Source organism: Salvelinus alpinus, chromosome 15, assembly GCF_045679555.1.
Source record: "Salvelinus alpinus chromosome 15, SLU_Salpinus.1, whole genome shotgun sequence".
NCBI classification, from domain to species: Eukaryota; Metazoa; Chordata; class Actinopteri; order Salmoniformes; family Salmonidae; genus Salvelinus; species Salvelinus alpinus.
Window position 1 is genome coordinate 3,018,571 of NC_092100.1, and position 22,384 is coordinate 3,040,954.

The 22,384-nt window shown below is 44.1% G+C and overlaps 3 protein-coding genes across 8 annotated transcripts in view; 2 read left to right on the forward strand and 1 right to left on the reverse strand.

Moving 5' to 3' along the window:
* Nucleotides 1-47: 47 nt before the first annotated feature.
* Nucleotides 48-10,864, reverse strand: LOC139539389 (homocysteine S-methyltransferase). The gene is made up of 8 exons (XM_071342283.1): nt 10,589-10,864; nt 10,327-10,394; nt 10,060-10,232; nt 8,993-9,096; nt 7,841-8,002; nt 2,399-2,604; nt 1,985-2,064; nt 48-835 (listed from the first exon to the last, which is right to left on the reverse strand). Exons 1-8 carry the CDS (start codon nt 10,691-10,693, stop codon nt 729-731), a joined length of 1,005 nt encoding a protein of 334 aa, XP_071198384.1. The 5' UTR covers nt 10,694-10,864; the 3' UTR covers nt 48-728.
* On the forward strand, nt 2,611-6,405 carry LOC139539393 (putative nuclease HARBI1). Of its 2 annotated transcripts, XR_011667933.1 has the most exons (9): nt 2,611-3,421; nt 3,509-3,685; nt 3,776-3,837; nt 3,920-4,006; nt 4,094-4,135; nt 4,204-4,377; nt 4,457-5,145; nt 5,427-5,538; nt 5,633-6,405. XR_011667933.1 is itself a non-coding variant. In XM_071342288.1 (8 exons), the coding sequence occupies exons 6-8, from the start codon at nt 5,077-5,079 to the stop codon at nt 6,001-6,003; spliced, it is 552 nt and encodes a 183-aa protein (XP_071198389.1). In that variant the 5' UTR covers nt 2,630-3,421; nt 3,509-3,685; nt 3,776-3,837; nt 3,920-4,006; nt 4,094-4,377; nt 4,457-5,076; the 3' UTR covers nt 6,004-6,405. The 2 variants fall into 2 exon arrangements, 1 of the variants encoding a protein (XP_071198389.1); XM_071342288.1 differs by having other exon boundaries at nt 2,630-3,421; nt 4,094-4,377.
* An 18-nt stretch (nt 10,865-10,882) lies between the features above and the next one.
* nme7 (NME/NM23 family member 7) overlaps nt 10,883-22,384 on the forward strand; it is a 189,250-nt gene continuing 177,748 nt past the window's right edge. For 2 of the 5 annotated variants that reach the window (XM_071342278.1, XM_071342279.1), the window contains exons 1-2: nt 10,983-11,120; nt 20,247-20,348. In XM_071342278.1, the coding sequence (XP_071198379.1) occupies nt 11,118-11,120; nt 20,247-20,348 (105 nt within the window). In that variant the 5' untranslated portion in view covers nt 10,983-11,117. Of the gene's footprint in view, nt 11,121-11,937; nt 11,958-20,246; nt 20,349-22,384 lie in introns of those variants that run through there. The other 3 variants (XM_071342280.1, XM_071342282.1, XM_071342281.1) reach the window with 3 other exon arrangements.

Sequence of the window (22,384 nt, forward strand, 5' to 3'; positions counted from 1 at the left end):
CTCCTTGACATAACAAAGGGGTTGAATACTTATTGACTCAAGACATCTCAGCTTTACATTTTTTATAAATCTTAAAACATTTAAAAACACACAATTCCACTTTGACATTATGTGGTATTGTGTGTAGGACAGTAACAAAGAATGACAATTTAATCTATTTTAAATTCAGGTGGTAACACAACAAAATGTGTAGAAAGTCATACATTAATTTAGAAAAAATCAATTTTACAATAAAGCTGTAATGTTAAAAAAGTCTAGGGATGTAAATACTATCCAAATGCTCTGTATATAACATATGTTGGCAGTATGAGGGTTAATAAATCATTTATATAAACTCATATCAAAAGTGTCATTTTAAAATAGTTATTAATTGCATAATCTGACTGTGGGATTACATACTGTAGCAGTAATAAGAGCTGTAAGGTCTCCCCTGTCCCCGCTGTGAAGCGTCGAACCCAGACATGTCTCCATGTGTCTGTCTTAAGGTCTCCCCTGTCCCCGCTGTGAAGCATCAGACCCAGACATGTCTCCATGTGTCTGTCTTAAGGTCTCCCCTGTCCCCGCTGTGAAGCATCAGACCCAGACATGTCTCCATGTGTCTGTCTTAAGGTCTCCCCTGTCCCCGCTGTGAAGCATCAGACCCAGACATGTCTCCATGTGTCTGTCTTAAGGTCTCCCCTGTCCCCGCTGTGAAGCATCAGACCCAGACATGTCTCCATGTGTCTGTCTTAAGGTCTCCCCTGTCCCCGCTGTGAAGCGTCGAACCCAGACATGTCTCCAGGTATCTGTCTTCGTAGCTCCGCTATGTGAGCAGGACTGATGCGACAGCACCCTCCTGTTGGAAGACAAAACATCCTAGTTCAGGGATGGGCTACTTTGATGGGGGTCGGGGTTCACAAAATATCTGAACTCATCAGTGGCTCTGCCTACCCACATCCATACCCACACATTCAGTCAGAGCCGGCCCTAGTCTTTTAGGAGCCCTATCCATACCCACACATGCAGTCAGAGCCGGCCCTAGTCTTTTAGGGGCCCTATCCATACCCACACATGCAGTCAGAGCCGGCCCTAGTCTTTTAGGGGCCCTATCCATACCCACACATGCAGTCAGAGCCGGCCCTAGTCTTTTAGGGGCCCTATCCATACCCACACATGCAGTCAGAGCCGGCCCTAGTCTTTTAGGGGCCCTATCCATACCCACACATGCAGTCAGAGCCGGCCCTAGTCTTTTAGGGGCCCTATCCATACCCACATGCAGTCAGAGCCGGCCCTAGTCTTTTAGGGGCCCTATACATACCCACACATTCAGTCAGAGCCGGCCCTAGCCTTTTAGGGGCCCTATCCATACCCACACATGCAGTCAGAGCAGGCCCTAGCCTTTTAGGGGCCCTATCCATACCCACACATGCAGTCAGAGCCGGCCCTAGTCTTTTAGTGGCCCTATCCATACCCACACATTCAGTCAGAGCCGGCCCTAGTCTTTTAGGGGCCCTATCCATACCCAGACATGCAGTCAGAGCCGGCCCTAGTCTTTTAGGGGCCCTATCCATACCCAGACATGCAGTCAGAGCCGGCCCTAGTCTTTTGGGGGCCCTATACATACCCAGACATGCAGTCAGAGCCGGCCCTAGCCTTTTGGGGGCCCTATACATACATGCAGTCAGAGCCGGCCCTAGCCTTTTGGGGGCCCTATCCATACCCACACATGCAGTCAGAGCCGGCCTTAGCCTTTTGGGGGCCCTAAGTGAAATTCTGTTGCCATGGGCTAATTGAGTACCTGTCAGTGACTGACATAACAGAAAAACTGTTGATGCACAACATTTTGAAATTGCACCTTGTGTATTCTACCTAGCAACAGTAAGTTGAGACCCCGACTGAATTCCTAAAAAAACATTGATCTGTAAATTGATTTGCAGGCCTACAAAAGGGGGTTGCCCATCCCTGTACTAATACAAAGACAACATTAGTTCAGCTGTTGTCTTACCTATAAGTGCACACCCTTGTTTCATCCACTCCAGACTCAGTTCAGCTATTGAAGATATTCTATTCGCTGGTTTTTTCCACCTTTTAAATGATAAAAAGTTCAAAATCAATACAAGAGATTCACTCAATACTCACTTGAAACAACTGAGGAATCATCATGGAACTGTTGACTGAAGTGAAAAGTTGATATAGTCTAGATTTCGTATACTACAGCAGACATCAGTGTGTAGCCAAATGATAGTGTGTGTTTAGTACTACTACCTGGATGTGTCAGGTCACAGACCTGTGTAAAGCCAAGGTCTTCGTCCCCAAATAGCACCCTAATCCCTATTTAGTGCACTACTTTTGACCAGAGACCCCATAGAGAATAGGGTTTCCATTTGGGATGCATCCAAGGTGATATAGTTTCACTCACCCAGAGTATGTATCCCACTCCTCTCCACTGTTGGGGTACACCACCCAGCCGAGGTCTGGTCTCCTCTGTGTCCTGGCTGAGTCGAGGAGGGGCTTGATCAGGGCTGGAGGACAGCAATTCACCCCTACAGCCACCAGCTGACTGGACCTACTGGCCAGCTGGACCGCCTCAGAGAAACGACTGCTGTCAGATATACACTGGCCATCCTGAGGAGAATAGAAGACATTTCACTGTATTCTTACATCCCATATTTAGAGCAACAAACACTCAAACTGGGGCCTGTTGCACAAAAGTAGAATTAAGACATCCGGGATAAATGACTCAGCTGAGCTCAATGAAGCCAAAACATGTGCGTCCAGGCTTAATTGGTTGCACAAAGACCAAGCCAGGATGAGCAGACACGGATTCATTAAGCCAGGTGAAACCAATCCTGGATAGGTGCGCGCTCACGGCTCACTCAAATAGACCCCGCCACAGATCACAGATTAACTGATTTACCATGGCAACTAGAGCCGCGTACTTTTCCCCGTCGGAAGCACAAATCCTCATGGAGGCATACGAGGAGGTAAAATATATAATTAAGAAGAAAGGCAACACCGCCACAGTGATAAAGCAAAGAGAAAAAGCGTGGCAAAGTATTGCAGACCGCCTGAATGCGTAAGTAGTGCACAATTACACACTCACCGCTCCGCTGAAACATCACAATTACAATTACAATATTTAATTCATATCTCCAAAAATGCAGTTGTACTGTAATTATGAAACGGTTAAATTTTTAATTGAAATGCACTGCAGATATGAGTGAAATTGTGTAAAGTAACTCCATCACACTGTATAAAGCTATGATAAATTGTTTGATATTTTTACTGAAAACAAGACAAAAATACCAAGTAATTTTTTGCAGTGTGACTCCATTAAATGTGTGTGTGTGTGTGTGTGTGTGTGTGTGTAGATTAAACATGAACGGGCCAAAACGGACATGGCAGCAGGTCAAAATCAAATACAAGAACATTCTGCAGAATGGTATGGTCCCTGACTAATATTTAACAAAGCACAAGCATATATTGTACCCAGAAGGTGCCTGCTCACACATTGTCTGTACTGTTTTAGCAGTGAAAAAGAATACCCACAGACAAGGCACGGGTGGTGGGTCACCAAAGGCTGACCTTACCCCAGCAGAGGACATGGCCTTGGAGCTAAATAAAGGCAGGCCCGTCTTAGAGGGGATCCCAGGGGGGAAAGAGACGAGCATAGGTTCCTCCCAAGATGCCACCCGCTTCATTCAAGGTATGTCCTTCCATCTCTACATGGGATACAACCACAATCATATTGAATCAATTTGGACTGTCTGACTTTGGTTTACCTATTGCCTTGCAGTGTCTGGCAGCACTGTGTTCCTGTTAGAGCCACCAGCACAAGCACCAGACGATGCTGATCCAGTGAGTACTCCATCAAAGGCATACTGTAGGCCTGGCATGTCTTGTCTACTAGCTTCAATATGAATCCGATTAAATGTGATAGGGTGAAGGCCCCAGTGCAGCAGCAACAGCACATGATGGAGACGATGATGAGGAGGAGACCATCTCTCTGGATTCCAGAAGGCATGAGGTATCATGTTAAGACTGTGAAAGTACTATTTACTCTACAATGGTGAGGAGTCCTCATCAAAATCAAAAAATCTAATTTCTTTTACAGGACCCAGATGCTATACAGTGGGAAAACCATCCTGGCAACATAGTGCGTATTAATAAAAGGACACCACATCCTGCCAAATTCCAGCTGCGCTAATTGTATTGTGTTCACAGAGCTCACAAGCTATCAGAAAGTTGTATGGCAACCACCTCCGGCGCCAAATAGAACTGGCAGACATAGACATTCAGTACAAGAAGAAAAAGATGGAAAATCTTGCACTGGAGTCCGAAATAAAAAAGAGGACAATTAGGAAACTGGACCTTGAAATAAAAAAACTTGAGAGGGAGGTGAGATATGCCTTCAATGTACACTGTATGCTAACTGTAACACAAATGTATTAATCATTATTTTTCTTTCCTCCCCCAGCTCCAAGAAGATGACACAGCTCAAAATAAAAATTAGGTATATTCTCGTAAAGTCAAGTGAGCCATGACATATGAGCTCTTATTGTGAGCACACAGGACGGTGGCATCTTTCTAAGGTTTTTTTTATTTTCCCAGCAATCAGTACAACCAAGTCATCGTTATAAGGCATCGCCCTCTTTTGCCCACCCCCCCAGCACCAGGTGTGGCCACTAGCCTATATGAAGGCCCAAAATTGTGTGTTCCTTTCTGCTCTGACAATGGCATGCCCATTCGTGCGAGATGTGGTGGATGAAGAAGCACTTGTGCTGAGGAGAGCCTTCAGGCGAGAAAGGGTCTTCAGGGACCGGTTGGACCCACTGGCCTTCCCTGATGACCATCTATATGAAAGATACAGGTTTTCTGCAGATGGCATCAGGTATCTATGCAGACTACTGGGTCCCAGGATTAAGCACCGCACTGCACGGAGCCATGCACTGAGTGTGGAGCAAATGGTTTGTGTGGCCTTGCGCTTTTTTGCTAGTGGAGCCTTCCTGTACTCAGTGGGGGATGCAGAACAGCTGAACAAGGCCACAATTTGCCGCACAATAAGGAGTGTGTGTCTGGCTATCAAAGCATTAGCAGATGTCTTCATCTCCTTCCCTGGCCACAGAAGACTCTGTGACATCAAAGAGGAGTTCTATAGGATTGCAGGTAAGAGGATCTACAAATTACAGGACAACTGTTAACACATAGTAGGATACTCATTACTTTGTGTGACAGGTTTCCCCAATGTCATTGGTGCAGTGGACTGCACACACATAAGGATAAAAGCCCCCTCAGGTGCCCATGAGGCCGATTTTGTGAATAGGAAATCCTTTCACAGCATTAATGTTCAGGTGAACATAACTTTTTGATATTGTCCATTGACGAACACTCTGCATTGCCAGTGATGTGCATTGATTGGTGTAATATTCCTCATCTTATGATTTCAGATGGTCTGCAATGCTGACTGTGTGATCAGCAATGTTGTGGCAAAATGGCCTGGCTCAGTCCATGACTCCAGAATCTTTCGGGCCTCTGAAATCTATCAGTGCCTATCACAAGGTAAGCCACACAACCCCTATTTATAACCATCATGGCTGTGTCAAGAATATCACTGTGTTTATGAGGTAGTAATGATGAGATTTTGTGTTGACAGGTGAATTCTCTGGTGTGTTGCTGGGAGACAGGGGGTATGGCTGCCAGCCTTTTCTCCTGACACCTTTCACAGACCCCCAGGAAGCACAGCAGGCCTACAACCATGCCCATGCCAGGACCAGGGCCAGAGTTGAAATGACCTTTGGCCTCCTGAAGGCACGCTTTCACTGCCTTCACAAATTAAGGGTCAGCCCTGTTAGGGCATGTGATATTACTGTGGCTTGTGCTGTCCTCCACAATGTGGCCTGCCTGAGGAAGGAGAGGGCCCCCAGAGTGCCACCAGCCATGGACTGGGACAATCCGGCAATCTTCCCTGATGACGACAGTGGTCGGCTGCTGAGGGACCAATATGTGTTGAATTATTTTAGTTAGTATGTGTGCTTTCAATTTTGGTTAAATATGTCCTGCGGTGGCAGAGGAATTAGGGTTTTTTTGGGTTCGTTTTTTGACGAATTTGGCCTCTTATGATGTTTGTGCGGTATACTGTGTGTAATACAAGGCTGCAGGGAGGCTACTGCATCCATTCATTTGTCTGTTCAGTTGATGTGTATGGATTTGTCCTGCATTTATTTTAGTGTGCAGACATGCAGGGTGTGTTATATACAGACCTTTGAATGTGTATGTATCATTTTGTATAATATGCTTGGATTCTGTGCTTTCCATCTTGTAGAGTCACTGTGACTTCAGTTTCGAAAGGAGCTGATGGTTTACCTGCTTTGTTTTGTCCTTATTCAATAAAGGAACATAATGTTACACATTGTGTTTTTATATTCATATGGAATGTGTATTTGTTTATATGACAGAGTACTAGGGCCACACTGAAGAAAAAGGATAAAGTCATAAATTTATGAGGCTGGTTCTTTCTGCAGAAAAGCTACATATTGTTTTTACAGTTTTGATACTTATGACAATGTGATACTTAATATTCTGGCACATCAGCATGTCTTTGTTTATGAAACCATACTGAAGTACAATTTCACGAAATGCCCCACATCTGTCATTTTAACAACTGTCCTCCTTTAAAACAACTGGTTACAATATTATGACTTGTGTTTTTTTCCCCTCTGTGGCCCTAATATTCTATCATTTTATATATAGCCTTATAGTCTATGGGAAACTGTAAATTATCTAATGATAGCAACATCATCTAAAAATCATTTTTTATCCAAAATCATTGAAATTAATGATCACAAACGTTTAAATAATAACAGTGGGTCTAGTTATATGTGATAACAATGTATAGTGAGCAGTGAAATAACTATTGGTTTCCATTTGTGGTGACTGCTGACTGACATTAGGGATGAGATTAAATAGATCCTGGAATTTAGCCTGGTCTGGAGCAGGCTAGCTCCACAGAATAAATCTCCATGGTAATTTATACCATAACATATCCTCCTGCCCCCTATCCATCTTTAGTGCAACCGGATTACGGATCAATTGAGCCAGGATCACCAAGATATCCTGGCTTAATCCCTTATCCTAGTTTTGTGCAACAGGCCCCTGGACAGTTTTTATCTCAATCTCTTAATTCAAAGACTCAATCTTGGACACTCTTACTGACAGTTGTGGCTGATTTGTGTGATGTATTGTTGTCTCTAACCTTCTTTCCCTTTGTGCTGTTGTCTGTGCCCAATAATGTTTGTACCATGTTTTGTGCTGCTACCATGTTGTCATGTTGTGTTGCTACCATGTTGTGTTGCTAACATGTTGTGTTGCTGTCATGTTGCTACCATGTTGTGTTGCTGTCATGTTGTGTTGCTACCATGTTGTGTTGCTACCATGTTGTGTTGCTACCATGTTGTGTTGCTACCAGGTTGTTGTCATCTGTTGCTGCCTTGCTATGTTGTTGTTTTAGGTCTCTCTTTATGTCGTGTTGTGTCTCTTGTCGTGATGTGTGTTTTGTCCTATATTATTATCTATATTTATTAAATCCCAGCCCCCACGAGGCCTCTCGGTAGGCCGTCATTGTAAATGAGCATTTGTTCTTAACTGACCCGCCTATTTAAATAACGGTTAACTAACTAACTAAATAACGAGAATCAATGTGTCTTTCCTAGATCCCTTGCGTCCTCTCTCCTTGCCTATTTCTCAGAACGCTTTGGTAAAGAATGTTTAAAGGTAGGAACTTAGGAGACGAGGAGAAAGGACGGCGAGGAACCAAGGAAAGACAAATTGAGAAAGAGTCTTAATTACATATAGCGTGAATTACCTTACAGGAGAAGGCCAGCCATGCTTTAGAATCTGGAAACTCTCTGAGCAGCTCCACCAGAGCTTCTGCCTCCTTCACGCTTGGGATGGTTTCCATGGCAATGAGATCGACCCCTGCTGTAACTAGACAGTGGACCTGGGGGCGGTGCCAGGCTTTCAGTTCCTGGAGACAGAGAGAGAGAGACACATTTCAAAAAATGTGGGCACAATCAGAATGTGGACAGATCAGGACAAAGGACGCATGTTAGCAGTAGGTATAAACGAGGCTAGAGACTGAGTGCAGACAGACCATAGGAACACTAGTCTACTATACTGAACATAAATATAAACGCAACATACAACGATTTCACTGAGTTACAGTTCATATAATGAAATTAGTCAATTGAAATACATTCATTGGGCCCTAATCTATGGATTTCACATGACTGGGCAGGGGCACAGCCATAGGTGGGCCTGGGAGGGCATAGGCCCACCCACTGTGGAGCCAGGCCCAGTCAATCAAAATGAGTTTTTCCCCACAAAAGGGCTTTATTACAGACAGAAATACTCCTCAGTTTCATCAGCTGTCCGGGTGGCTGGTCTCAGACGATCCCGCAGGTGAAGAACCCGGTTGTGGAGGTCCTGGGCTGGCGTGGTTACACGTGGTCTGCGGTTGTGAGGCCGGTTGGATGTACTGCCGAATTCTCTAAAACGACGTTTGAGGCGGCTTATGGTAGAGAAATTAACATTCAATTATCTGGCAACAGCTCTGGTGGACATTCCTGCAGTCAGCATGCCAATTGCGGGCTCCGTCAAAATTGAGGCATCTGTGGCATTGTGTTGTGTGACAAAACTGCACATTTAAGAGTGGCCTTTTATTGTCCCCAGTACAAGGTGCACCTTTGTAATGATCATGCCACTTGATCAGCTTCTTGATATTCCACACCTGTCAGGTGGATGGATTATCAAAAGGAGGAATGCTCACTAACTGGGATGTAAACAAATTTGTGCACAAAATTGGAGAGAAATAAGCTTTTTGGAACATTTCTGGGATCTTGTTATTTTAGCTAATGAAACTAACACTTTACATGTTGCGTTTTATATTTTAGTTCAGTGTAGATAATGATAGGTCAACCCCAATGTGAGTGGTTTCTTACCACTTTACCTGCCTTACCTCAACACTCATCTCCGCAGCGTAAGCGCCAGTGTACTCCGAGCCGTTGTGCAGAAACGCTCCGTAAGGTCCAACAGAACCTGCCACCAGAGGCAACCTGCGATCTGAGAAAATAGAAAGATACCAACATGAACAACTCTGATCATAGAAATAAGAGCTTCAGAGACATCTTGTCCAAATTACAAGATCTCTGAGGGCCTGGCTGAGCTGGTAGGTCCTGAGCAGCTTAGCCAATGTTTGCAATGATGATGAAAAAATAACATCCAATCGCTAATGAATAAATAATAATAATTGATTGGATTTATATAGCGCTTTCCTACCAACTGAGGTTCCTCAAAGCGCTTTTCATAGTCGGGGAAACTCACCTCATTCACCTTCAATGTTTACGGAAGCCAAGCATGTATTCAGACCGGTGAAAAGAGTCTGACAGCGGGCGAGTTTGTTATGAGTCACCTGATGCCATAGTTATGCCATATATGCTGATATTGTTGAGAGAGTAAATAGCTGCATGTACCTCAGCAGCTAAGAAGAACATGAAATCGCTAGACCGCCTTATGTTTGCAATACTTACAAAGTTTGTACGAACAGGTCGATAATGTATTTTGTGTAAAACATGTAAATGTAGCTGAATGAAGCTTACTCCTCTCCTGAAAAAAGAACATGAATTTGCTCTTATTGAGGCATTGAATGCAATCGTTAGAACAGTTGTGTACAACAGGAAGTTTGTAGGCTACACCAGTGACCAGACAATGTGTAGAATTGCAGGAAATTAACTCCAAGGTTAAAAAAAACTTTTAAAAACAACTCTGCTGTCAAGGGGGGGGGCCACTAAAATGTGTGTGGGGGGGCAACAACATTTTGCTCTGGGCCCCCAAAAGGCTAGAGCCGGTTCTGACTGCCTGTGTGGGTATGGATGTGGTATGCAGACCCGTGAGGCACTGCGCCCCCCCCCCCCCCCCCCCCCCCATGATGAATTCAGATTTTTTGTTGCCCCCCCCACCCCATCAAAGTTTCCCATCCCTGGCCTAGAATGTTGTCTCCACCTGTAACTTACAGTGCCTGCTCACCTGATGGAGGTTGGTCAGCCATAAACTGTTTGACAGTCTCTCTGGCTAGAGTCACTCCTGACATGATCAGTTGGTTGGCCTGTTCAGGGGTGATGTCCAGGTGCCTGGTGAAGCCCTCAACACTAGCCTGGTACGTGGCTGTAGTTATCACATCAGCACCAGCACACAGAAACCTGGGAAGAGAGAGACAACACATCTGTAATGCTTTGCAAAGGTAAAGGCAGAACTACAACAACAATCAACAATAGTCTATGTTAAACAACTCACCTGTAATGAGCATCTTTAATAGCCTGTGGGTTAGTATGTAGCAGCCTTGCACTCCACAAAGGATCTCCCTGTATCCACGCAAAACATTCTAGTCAAATATACAGGATGGGAAGTACAGGAGAATATTCATTACGCCGATTCTGTTGCAAACCTGCATTTGTCCAACACAATATTTCGTTTATGTTGCTGTTTGGAATAATGTAATGATTACAACCCAGCTCTCCTTGGAATTACTCATAAAATGCAATTTGATGTATTTCACCTGTAATTTACAGCCTGTTGATTCCAGTTCTGTTGCCAGTCCACCATCTACAATAAGTGGACCCCGACCAACATCCATTAATTTTAGAATATCCGTTTTGTCCATGGTCACTTACTGGTAGTCTATCTCACTCGGCCATTTATCTTTGACTAACTTAAAGTAACGTTACTAAGCCGGTGCTGCACCTTGTCCTCTTCCGGTAAAAGCAAGATTGGTTATTTATTAACATATTTAACTACCCCCATCTCTGACAAAATCTAAACAGAAGAAGTCAACCCACGTTGCGCAAGGGGTCATAGTTTCTACTTCCGGAAACAACATTATTATTTTTGCTTTCGTTGCTAATTCTGTGCAAATTCCCGTCCTATATTTATGTAAAGCGTCCAAGTTATTTATTTGTTGTTATAAAATAAATTTTGCCCGTGTTAAACATTTCTGCGCATGTTGCTATGGTGATATGTTGTAAAACGAAGCTAACTGCTACTATAGCCACACGAACTGTCGTCATCGGGGATCTCTATCTAAAATAATGGTAAGATAAAGCATCGCCAGCTACCCTTCGTGGTTTCATAAATGTAGGTGCTACCAAAGCATTAAAAGACATGCTCTCACTATGTTTTGAAATGGGGTACGATTTAGGTAGCAGTGAACCGTCGTTTGCGAACTTTGGCTAGCATAGCTAGCGCAATGACTGTATATGAATGCGTTAGTTAGCCAACCAACCAAAGATTAGATTTTTTTTAAGAGAAACTTTATTTAACTAGGCAAATCTGTTAGGAAAAAATATTATTTACAATTACGGCCTACCGGGGAACAAGTTAACTGCCTTGTTCAGGGGCAGTACGACAGATTTGTACCTTGTCAGCTCGGGGATTCGATCCAGCAACCTTTCACTTACTAGTCCAACGCTCTAACCACTAGTCTACTTGCCGCCCCAATGCAGGCAAAAACAAGATATGTTTGTAATTTGAACATCATACAACCAAACGAAGTTACTTGGTCAGTTGAAATACTTTACGCAAAATAATACCTTTTTGCTTGCTGACTTTAGGCTCCCCAGGCCATTGTGGTAAATTAGTTACCGTATTATCTACCGGCAGATGGCGTCATTTCCCCACAATGAGCTGTCCAGGTTGTGTGATGGACAGAAAATCTGTCAGTAGAATCATGTTTGTTCTACTGTTTGGCCTCTATCTCTAACGTCCCACAGTGTTATTCATAATTTATAGCTGCTATGAAGGCATTTGTGGGGAGAGGATGGTGACAGCATTTTGTCCAACACTTACATGCATATCGTTTTGTCTTTCATATCATTGGCCATGGCTGGTCTCATCCGTCCATGACATGTCCAAACTAGGAGACCAGTACAGTAAGTATGACAGTCAAGTAAACTGAATTTGGCTTACCTGCCAAACAATCAGTTGACCAACTGTGATAATGCACTGACTGAATGTGAAGCGCATTGTAGACTCGCTTAGAGGTACATCGGCAGATTCTGCATAATAAATATGCTCACAAGGCCTGCTCACAAAGCGTCTTATAGTAGTAGTGCTGATCTAGGATCAGTTTTGCCTTTTGGATCATAATGAATAAGACTGGGGTAATTAGCTAGATAAATAGAGCAGCCCTTTGAGAAGCTTTGTGAATACGGACCAGTACCATTTTATTACTGTATAACAATCTCTTACCTAGTCTATCGCTCACTGTACGTGATTCGTTTTGTGAGGAATATTGATCTGCCTTAGTGCAGGCAGCAACAGGAGATGTTTCCATTGATAGCACTGTGGGACAGCAGGTGTCTGAGAAAGAATGGTCTTTCTCTTCCCAGAGCTGGCTGAAATGAAGGCCCTGCTCTGTGTGGCTGGAGACCACATGGATCTAGTTATCACAACTTGGCCTGGCTAGCACAGATGTTAGTTTAGGCTGGGTGTACACTGCACGACTTTCAAAATACTAACATCGCTGAGCCTCTCACATTCAACTTCACTGTAGTCTTGTTGTCTTGCCAACGTAGTGGTGCGTATACCAAATGATGTGGCAGAGACGGAGGGTCACACACTACAAGATTCTTCACTTGGTCGTGAGGATTCTCCACGCCACCACGCTGTCTCTCTAAAACAATGATGTGATTACATTGTTAACGTAGCTACAACGAGCTGTGGCAAAAATCAGCCTCAAATGTTTTCAGTCAGACATTGACGCCTTGCCATATAGAGTTGAAATATCTAGCCAACATTTTGAATTGAATATCATTGCTTGTGAACTTCAGAGCTGTAACGATTTGACACTTTGGTTAAAGTCATGGCTCCTGCTCGAGAGTCTTAACATTCTGGGTGATGTGATACAACGTCATCATCTCACGTGCCTCTTCTCTGGTGAGCTCTTATTGGCTATTGCTGATCATCATTCTCAAAACCTATAGGCCTTCAGTGTGTGACAGGTTTGTGTTTTATTTTAATAACAAAAAGAAATTGTACCCACTTTTTTCGATCTTGTCTCATTGCTGCAACTCCCCAACGGGCTCGGGAGAGGCGAAGGTCGAGTCATGCATCCCCCGAAACATGACCCGCCAAACCGTGCTTCTTAACACTCGGCCGCTTAACCCGGAAGCCAGCTGCACCAATGTGTCGGAGGAAACACCATTTAACTGACAACCGAAGTTAGCCTGCAGGCACCCGGCCCGCCACAAGAAGTCGCTAGAGCGTGATGAGCCAAGTAAAGCCCCCCCCTGGTCAAACCATCCCCTAACCCGGACGACACTGGGGCAATTTTGTGCCGCACTGTGGGATTCCGGGTCAAAGCTGGATGTGACACAGCCTGAAATCAAACCCGGGTCTGTAGTAACGCCTCAAGCACTGCGATGCAGTGTGTTAGACCGCTGCGCCACTCGGGAGGCCCAGGTTCATGATTCTGAAAGGACCGTAATGACTAACCTGCCCTCTAAATACACCTCTGCTGTCTTCAACCAGGATCTCAGCGATCACTGTCTCATTGCCTGCGTCCGTAATGGGTCTGCGGACCACCCCTCATCACTGTCAAACGCTCCCTAAAACACTTCAGCGAGCAGGCCTTTCTAATCGACCTGGCCCGGGTATCCTGGAAGGATATTGACCTAATCTCATCAGTAGAGGATGCCTGGTTGTTCTTTTAAAAGTGCTTTCCTTACCATCTTAAATAAGCATGCACCATTCAAAAAATTTAGAACCAGGAACAGATATAGCCCTTGGTTCACTCCAGACCTGACTGCCCTTGACCAGCACAAAAACATCCTGTGGCATACTGCATTAGCATCGAATAGCCCCCGCGATATGAAACTTTTCAGGGAAGTTAGGAACCAATATACACAGGCAGTTAGGAAAGCAAAGGCTAGCTTTTTCAAACAGAAATTTGCATCCTGTAGCTCTAACTACAAAAAGTTCTGTGACACTGTAAAGTCCATGGAGAACAAGAGCACCTCCTCCCAGCTGCCCACTGCACTGAGGCTAGGAAACACTGTCACCACCGATAAATCCACGATAATTGAGAATATCAATAAGCATTTTTCTACGGCTGGCCATGCTTTCCACCTGGCTACCCCTACCCCGGTCAACAGCCCTGCATCGCCCACAGCAACTTGCCCAAGCCTCCCCCATTTCTCCTTCCCCCAAATCCAGATAGCTGATGTTCTGAAAGAGTTGCAAAATCTGGACCCCTACAAATCAGCTGGGCTATACAATCTGGGCCCTCTCTTTCTAAAATTATCTGCCGCAATTGTTGCAACCCCTATTACTAGCCTGTTCAACCTCTCTTTCGTCTGAGATCCCCAAGGATTGGAAAGCTGCCGCGGTCATCCCCCTCTTCAAAGGGGGAGACACTCTAGACCCAAACCTATATCTATCCTACCCTGTCTTTCTAAAGTCTTCGAAAGCCAAGTTAACAAACAGATCACCGACCATTTCGAATCCCATCGTACATTCTCCGCTATGCAATCTGGTTTCCGAGCTGGTCACGGGTGCACCTCAGCCACGGTCAAGGTCCAAAACGATACCATAACCGCCATCGATAAAAGACAATACTGTGCAGCTGTATTCACCGACCTGGCCAAGGCTTTCGACTATGTCAATCACCACATTCTTATCGGCAGACTCAACAGCCTTGGTTTCTCAAATGACTGCCTCACCTGGTTCACCAACTACTTCTCAGACAGAGTTCAGTGTGTCAAATCAGAGGGCCTGTTGTCCAGACCTCTGGCAGTCTCTATGGGGGTGCCACAGGGTTCAATTCTCGGGCCGACTCTCTTCTCTGTATACATCAAGGATGACACTCTTGCGTGCTGCTAATCCACCTCTACGCAGACGACACCATTCTGTATACTTCTGGCCCTTCTTTGGACACTGTGTTAACTAACCTCCAGACGAGCTTCAACGCCATACAACTCTCCTTCCGTGGCCTCCAACTGTTCTTAAATGCAAGTAAAACTAAATGCATGCTCTTCAACCGATCGCTGCCCGCACCTGCCCTCCCGTCTAGCACCAATATGTGGACATCTACAAATACCTAGGGATCTGTTTAGACTGTAAACTCTCCTTCCAGACTCACATCAAACATCTCCAATCCAAAATCAAATCTAGAATCGGCTTCCTATTTCTCAATAAAGCATCCTTCACTCATGCTGTCAAACATACCCTCGTAAAACTGACTATCCTACCGATCCTTGACTTCGGCGATGTTATTTACAAAATAGCCTCCAACACTCTACTCAGCAAATTGGATGTAGTCTATCACAGTGCCATCCATTTTGTCACCAAAGCCCCATATACAGTGAGGGAAAAAAGTATTTGATCCCCTGCTGATTTTGTACGTTTGCCCACTGACAAAGAAATGATCAGTCTATAATTTGAATGGTAGGTTTATTTGAACAGTGAGACAGAATAACAACAAAAAAATCCAGAAAAACGCATGTCAAAAACGTTATAAATTGATTTGCATTTTAATGAGGGAAATAAGTATTTGACCCCCTCTCAATCAGAAAGATTTCTGGCTCCCAGGTGTCTTTCATACAGGTAACGAGCTGAGATTAGGAGCACACTCTTAAAGGGAGTGCTCCTAATCTCAGTTTCTTACCTGTATAAAAGACACCTGTCCACAGAAGCAATCAATCAATCAGATTCCAAACTCTCCACCATGGCCAAGACCAAAGAGCTCTCCAAGGATGTCAGGGACAAGATTGTAGATCTACACAAGGCTGGAATGGGCTACAAGACCATTGCCAAGCAGCTTGGTGAGAAGGTGACAACAGTTGGTGCGATTATTCGCAAATGGAAGAAACACAAAAGAACTGTCAAACTCCCTTGGCCTAGGGCTCCATGCAAGATCTCACCTCGTGGAGTTGCAATGATCATGAGAATGGTGAGGAATCAGCCCAGAACTACACAGGAGGATCTTGTCAATGATCTCAAGGCAGCTGGGACCATAGTCACCAAGAAAACAATTGGTAACACACTACGCCGTGAAGGACTGAAATCCTGCAGCGCCCGCAAGGTCCCCCTGCTCAAGAAAGCACATATACATGCCCGTCTGAAGTTTGCCAATGAACATCTGAATGATTCAGAGGACAACTGGGTGAACGTGTTGTGGTCAGATGAGACCAAAATGGAGTTCTTTGGCATCAACTCAACTTGCCGTGTTTGGAGGAGGAGGAATGCTGCCTATGACCCCAAGAAACCATCCCCACCGTCAAACATGGCGGTGGAAACATTATGCTTTGGGGGTGTTTTTCTGCTAAGGGGACAGGACAACTTCACCGCATCAAAGGGACGATGGACGGGGCCATGTACCGTCAAATCTTGGGTGAAAACCTCCTTCCCTCAGCCAGGGTATTGAAAATGGGTCGTGGATGGGTATTCCAGCATGACAATGACCCAAAACACACGGCCAAGGCAACAAAGGAGTGGCTCAAGAAAAAGCACATTAAGGTCCTGGAGTGGCCTAGCCAGTCTCCAGACCTTAATCCCATAGAAAATCTGTGGAGGGAGCTGAAGGTTCGAGTTGCCAAACGTCAGTCTCGAAACCTTAATGACTTGAAGAAGATCTGCAAAGAGGAGTGGGACAAAATCTCTCCTGAGATGTGTGCAAACCTGGTGGCCAACTACAAGAAACATCTGACCTCTGTGATTGCCAACAAGGGTTTTGCCACCAAGTACTAAGTCATGTTTTGCAGAGGGGTCAAATACTTATTTCCCTCATTAAAATGCAAATCAATTTATAAAATTTTTGACATGCGTTTTTCTGGATTTTTTTGTTGATATTCTGTCTCTCACTGTTCAAATAAACCTACCATTAAAATTACAGACTGATAATTTCTTTGTCAGTGGGCAAACGTACAAAATCAGCAGGGGATCAAATACTTTTTTCCCTCACTGTACTACCCACCATTGCGACCTGTATGCTCTCATTGGCTGGTCCTCGCTACATATTCGCCACCAAACCCACTGGCTCCAGGTCATCTATAAGTCTTTGCTAGGTAAAGTTCCATAGCAACAACCACCCGTAGCACGCGCTCCAGCAGGTATATTTCACTGGTCATCCCCAAAGCCAACACCTCCTTTGGCCGCCTTTCCTTACAGTTCTCTGCTGCCAATGACTGGAACGAATTGCAAAAATCACTGAAGTTGGAGACTTATTGTCACGTTCCTGACCTGTTTTCTGTTGTTTTGTATGTGTGTGATGGTCAGGGCGTGAGTTTTGGGTGGGCAGTCTATGTTTGCTGTTTCTATGTTGGTTTTGGGTTGCCTGGTATGGCTCTTAATTAGAGGCAGGTGTTTTGCGTTTTCCTCTAATTGAGAGTCATATTAAGGTAGGTTGTTCTCACTGTTTGTTTGTGGGTGATTGTCGCTGTGTCTGTGTTTGTTGCACCACACGGTACTGTCTCGGTCGTTCCTGTTCATGTGTTCTTCATTTCATGTAAGTTCGTAGTTTAGGTCTGTCTAGTTCGTTTTGTTATTTTGTGTATTTAGTCAAGTGTATTTCGTGTCTGTCTTCGTCTTACAATAAAGTCATTATGTATTCATCACCCGCTGCGCCTTGGTCTACTCACTCACCGAAAGAGAGCCGTTACACTTATATCTCCCTCACTAACTTCAAGCATCGGCTGTCAGAGCAGCTTACCGATCACTGCAGCTGTACACAGTCCATCTGTAAATAGCCCATCGAACCAACTACCTACCTCATCCCCATATTTGTTTTTTGTTTTTTTCTGCTCTTTTGCACACCAGTATTTCTACTTGCACATCCTCATCTGCACATCACTCCAGTGTTAATTGCTAAATTGTTATTACTTCGCCACTATGGTCTATTTATTGCCTTACCTCCTTACTTCATTTGCACACACTATACATAGATTTTCTATTGTGTTATTGACTGTATGTTTGTTTATCCCATGTGTAACTCTGGCCAGGTCGCAGTTGTAAATGAGAACTTGTTCTCAACTGGCCACCTGGTTAAATAAGGGGTTAGGGTTATATATATAAATACCTGGTTAAATAAAGGGTTAGGGTTATATATATAAATACCTGGTTAAATAAAGGTGGAATAAAAACAAATAATAATTATCCGGATTGCCAGTTGTGCTCACCCTCTCCTTTTATCTACTCATCTTTCTTCTCCTTCATCTCCCTTCCTGGCTCTCTCCTTTCCTCTCTCCTTTCCTCTGTTCCTCTCCTCTGTCCTTTCCTCTGTTCCTCTCCTCTGTCATTCCCTCTGTACCTCTCTCCTTTCCTCTGTTCCTCTCCTCTGTCATTTCCTCTGTTCCTCTCCTCTGTCCTTTCCTCTGTTCCTCTCCTCTGTCCTTTCCTCTGTACCTCTCTCCTTTCCTCTCTCCTTTCCTCTGTTCCTCTCTGTCATTTCCTCTGTTCCTCTCCTCTGTCCTTTCCTCTGTTCCTCTCCTCTGTCCTTTCCTCTGTTCCTCTCCTCTCTCCTTTTCTCCTTACATCTCCCCTCATGGCTCTCTCCTCTGCTCCATTCTGTCACTCATGCATCCCTACCTCACTACTGGGATTCTGCATCTTCTCTGTCTAGGAAAGTAAACCATACACTTGTTTAAAAAAATGATAGCTTAAGCGTTTTAAAGAGTTAGCGAACTAAGTAAATTTTCATTTAATTCAGGCGGAATAGCTAGCTAAATTAACATTACCTGACACTTGTCCCTGCTCCCCCTTTCTCCTTCGCTGCTTTTTCTCAAACGAGAAAAAAAATCTAATCGAAGACAGATAAATGTAGCTATCTTGCTTGCACTTGATACAATTCCAAAGGAACTAGCTAGCTAACTTGCTAGATTAGTAACATTAGTTAACCATGTTCCTATCGTCAACATACTTGTGGATATTGGATAGCTAATTGCCGTTACAATTGTGGCAGCAATATTATAGATGTAATTGATGTTAACCTTCAGAACTGTGTTGAACCCAGACAGATGATCTATTTACCAAGACAAGTGAATGTGCTTCACAGAATTTTATTGATACTATGTTTGGTAGAAATAGGAGGTTTATTTTGGTGTGGCGGTCAATGATTCTGCCGTGGCGCAGCGCCAGATCTAAATGAACGCAGAGGAAACACTGACCCACCCTACTGGGGAGCCAGGCCCTGACAGGCCAATCAGATTGATGGTTTAAAGCATTGTTGTTGATTTAGACCATCAAATCTGTGCATTTTTCTTTCTACATGTTGCTAAAATGCTGTCTGTTCCCGTTCAAATGAAACAAAGTTTCACACACAAGTTATTTTCAAAGAGATGGTTAACAGCAGCACTGCAGTAAAAAAACACAGTTCCATTCACCAGATGATGCTCATTTGAAACTTAACTTCTTGTTGAAAGTTATTCTTGAAAAGGGAGAAGTTAACAAATTAGCAACAACATCCTCTTTGATAACACCTGCTGCAAACCAGCCGGTCCCACCCATTTAAGTCAAAATGTGATTGGTTGATTCCACTGTCACTCCAAAATGGCAGATGCCTTGATCTAGCTTCTGATGGCCTAGCCAATGGCTGGCTTAGCTAGCTTGGTTTATCTGCCCAGAGACCAGCAAAGAAAAATCCTGATTGGATCTTTTTTTCCCCTCTTTAGTGTTAACCCTTTCCTTTCCAACAAAAACTGACGAGATTAAATCAGAACATAATAGTTAATTATCATATAATATTATTATGATCATTATTGTATAAATCCTTCGCCCTTCTCTGAAGGTGTAGAAGGCCCAGTGTCTCTATTTTCCCCCAGAATGCATTATTCACTATTCGTAATGTCTAAAGAACCCAGATATTGTTCTGAAATATGAACCCAGAAATACTGGACATTTAGAACTCTTATTATGGTGCTGATTTGACAAAATTACAATCATGATCTTGAATTGGACTCGTATTTTTCTAGTCTTGGTCTTGTCTTGGACCCCTTGTCTCGGTCTTGACTCGGTCTCCCCTCCCCCACTCCCCTCCGGTCTTGTTCTTGAATCGGTCTCGCTTTACGTGGTCTTGAACACAACACTTGTACCTGTTTACATCCTTGTAACCTGCATCCTTAACCTCTGTTAGATCAACTCACTAGGGTCAAGTTAACCTGTGTTAGGTCACTGTGTTCGGTCAATGTCTGACATCCCTCTGCTTCTCACTGTTGTCCTGTCTTCAGGAGGAGCGTTTTGCCTTCCTGGCAGAGTGGTATGACCCCAGTGCTGCTCTCCTGCGCCGCTACCAGCTGCTGTTCTACCCCAAAGATGGCTCTGTGGAGATGGTAAGCATTAGGCTAGGTAATCACACGGTCCTGTGGTGTAGACAGGCCAGGGGCTGAGCTGGTAATCACACGGTCCTGTGGTGTAGACAGGCCAGGGGCTGAGCTGGTAATCACACGGTCCTGTGGTGTAGACAGGCCAGGGGCTGAGTGTGGGGAGGATGCTGCTACTAATCACACGGTCCTGTGGTGTAGACAGGCCAGGGGCTGAGTGTGGGGAGGATGCTGCTACTAATCACACGGTCCTGTGGTGTAGACAGGCCAGGGGCTGAGTGTGGGGAGGATGCTGCTACTAATCACACGGTCCTGTGGTGTAGACAGGCCAGGGGCTGAGTGTGGGGAGGATGCTGATATCAGAGGATGTTTTGAGGACCAAAAGTTTCTTTAGATCTACTCTCCCTTTTCAATCTTACATATTGTCCTCTGTCTGAGCTTCAGGCTTGTACGATGTAGAATCTGTGTCTTGCATACCCTGAAGTTACTTAATAAATCCTGAACAAAAATATAAGCGCAACATGTAAAGTGTTGGTCCCCTGTTTAATGAGCTGAACTAGAAGATCCCAGAAATGTTCCATACGCACAAAAAGCAAATTCCAAATCATGTCCAATCAATTGAATTCACCACAGGTGGACTCCAATCAAGTTGTAGAAACATCTCAATGATGATCAATAGAAACAGGATGCACCTGAGCTCAATTTCGAGTTTCGTAGCAAAGGGTCTGAATACTTACGTAAATAAGGTATTTCTGTTTTTTATTTGTAATACATTAGATTTTTTGTTGTTGCTTAGTCTTTATGGGGTATTGTGTGTAGATTGATGAGGAAAACATTTAATTCATTTAAGATTAAGGCTGTAACGTAACAGGGGTGCTCTGACGTTGTCCCTTCAACATCAGTGTTGTAACATGTAGACCCCCTGACGTTGTCCCTTCAACATCAGTGTTGTAACATGTAGACCCCCTGACGTTGTCCCTTCAACATCAGTGTAACATGTAGACCCCCCCCTGACGTTGTCCCTTCAACATCAGTGTTGTAACATGTAGACCCCCTGACGTTGTCCCTTCAACATCAGTGTTGTAACATGTAGACCCCCTGACGTTGTCCCTTCAACATCAGTGTAACATGTAGACCCCCTGACGTTGTCCCTTCAGCATCAGTGTTGTAACATGTAGACCCCCTGATGTTGTCCCTTCAACATCAGTGTTGTAACATGTAGACCCCCTGACGTTGTCCCTTCAACATCAGTGTTGTAACATGTAGACCCCCTGACGTTGTCCCTTCAACATCAGTGTTGTAACATGTAGACCCCCTGACGTTGTCCCTTCAGCATCAGTGTTGTAACATGTAAAATACAAAGTGCTTGTTAGTTTAATGTTTAACTACTTTGTTTCCAGGTCATATCCCCATTTTGATAGATTCCTCTGAGGAAACTAGTATCTCAATAATGTCTACAATAGAGCCCCACAGTGGAGGTATCATAATACCCATAAAACGTAGCGGTCAAACAGGGAAATGGTTCCATTCGATGTTCTGCCATTCATAGGGAACTTTAGAAACGCTTAAAATAAGGCCTCTGTTTCGTGTAGGCTTATCTTGGCGTGAAGTTTTGATAACCATGTAAGTCTCTCTAGGACAAGGTGACTTTTATCAATATATTCGGCTCTCTTTCCTCTCAGATTCAAAAATTCTAATTAGCATCAAAGTAGACAACATGTACGACATCAAAACCCTGCCAGCTCCTGCACGTCATCTCTAGCAGACACCTTTTCTAACAGGTATTGATCCTGCACGTCATCTCTAGCAGACACCTTTTCTAACAGGTATTGTGTCAATTTAAAACTTGCACAAGACAGTTCACAGAATAGTAAATTTAAATAAATGTAGCCAATTTATTCATTACTAAATTTAGACAACATTAGATAGTTAATCCAGAGATTCTTACCGTTGCCTCATTCGTCAGTCTCGTTCAGATCATCATGGAATTTGTAGTTCTTTATGATCGCCACATTAGCAGGTAATTAGTATTTCATTTTTAAGGA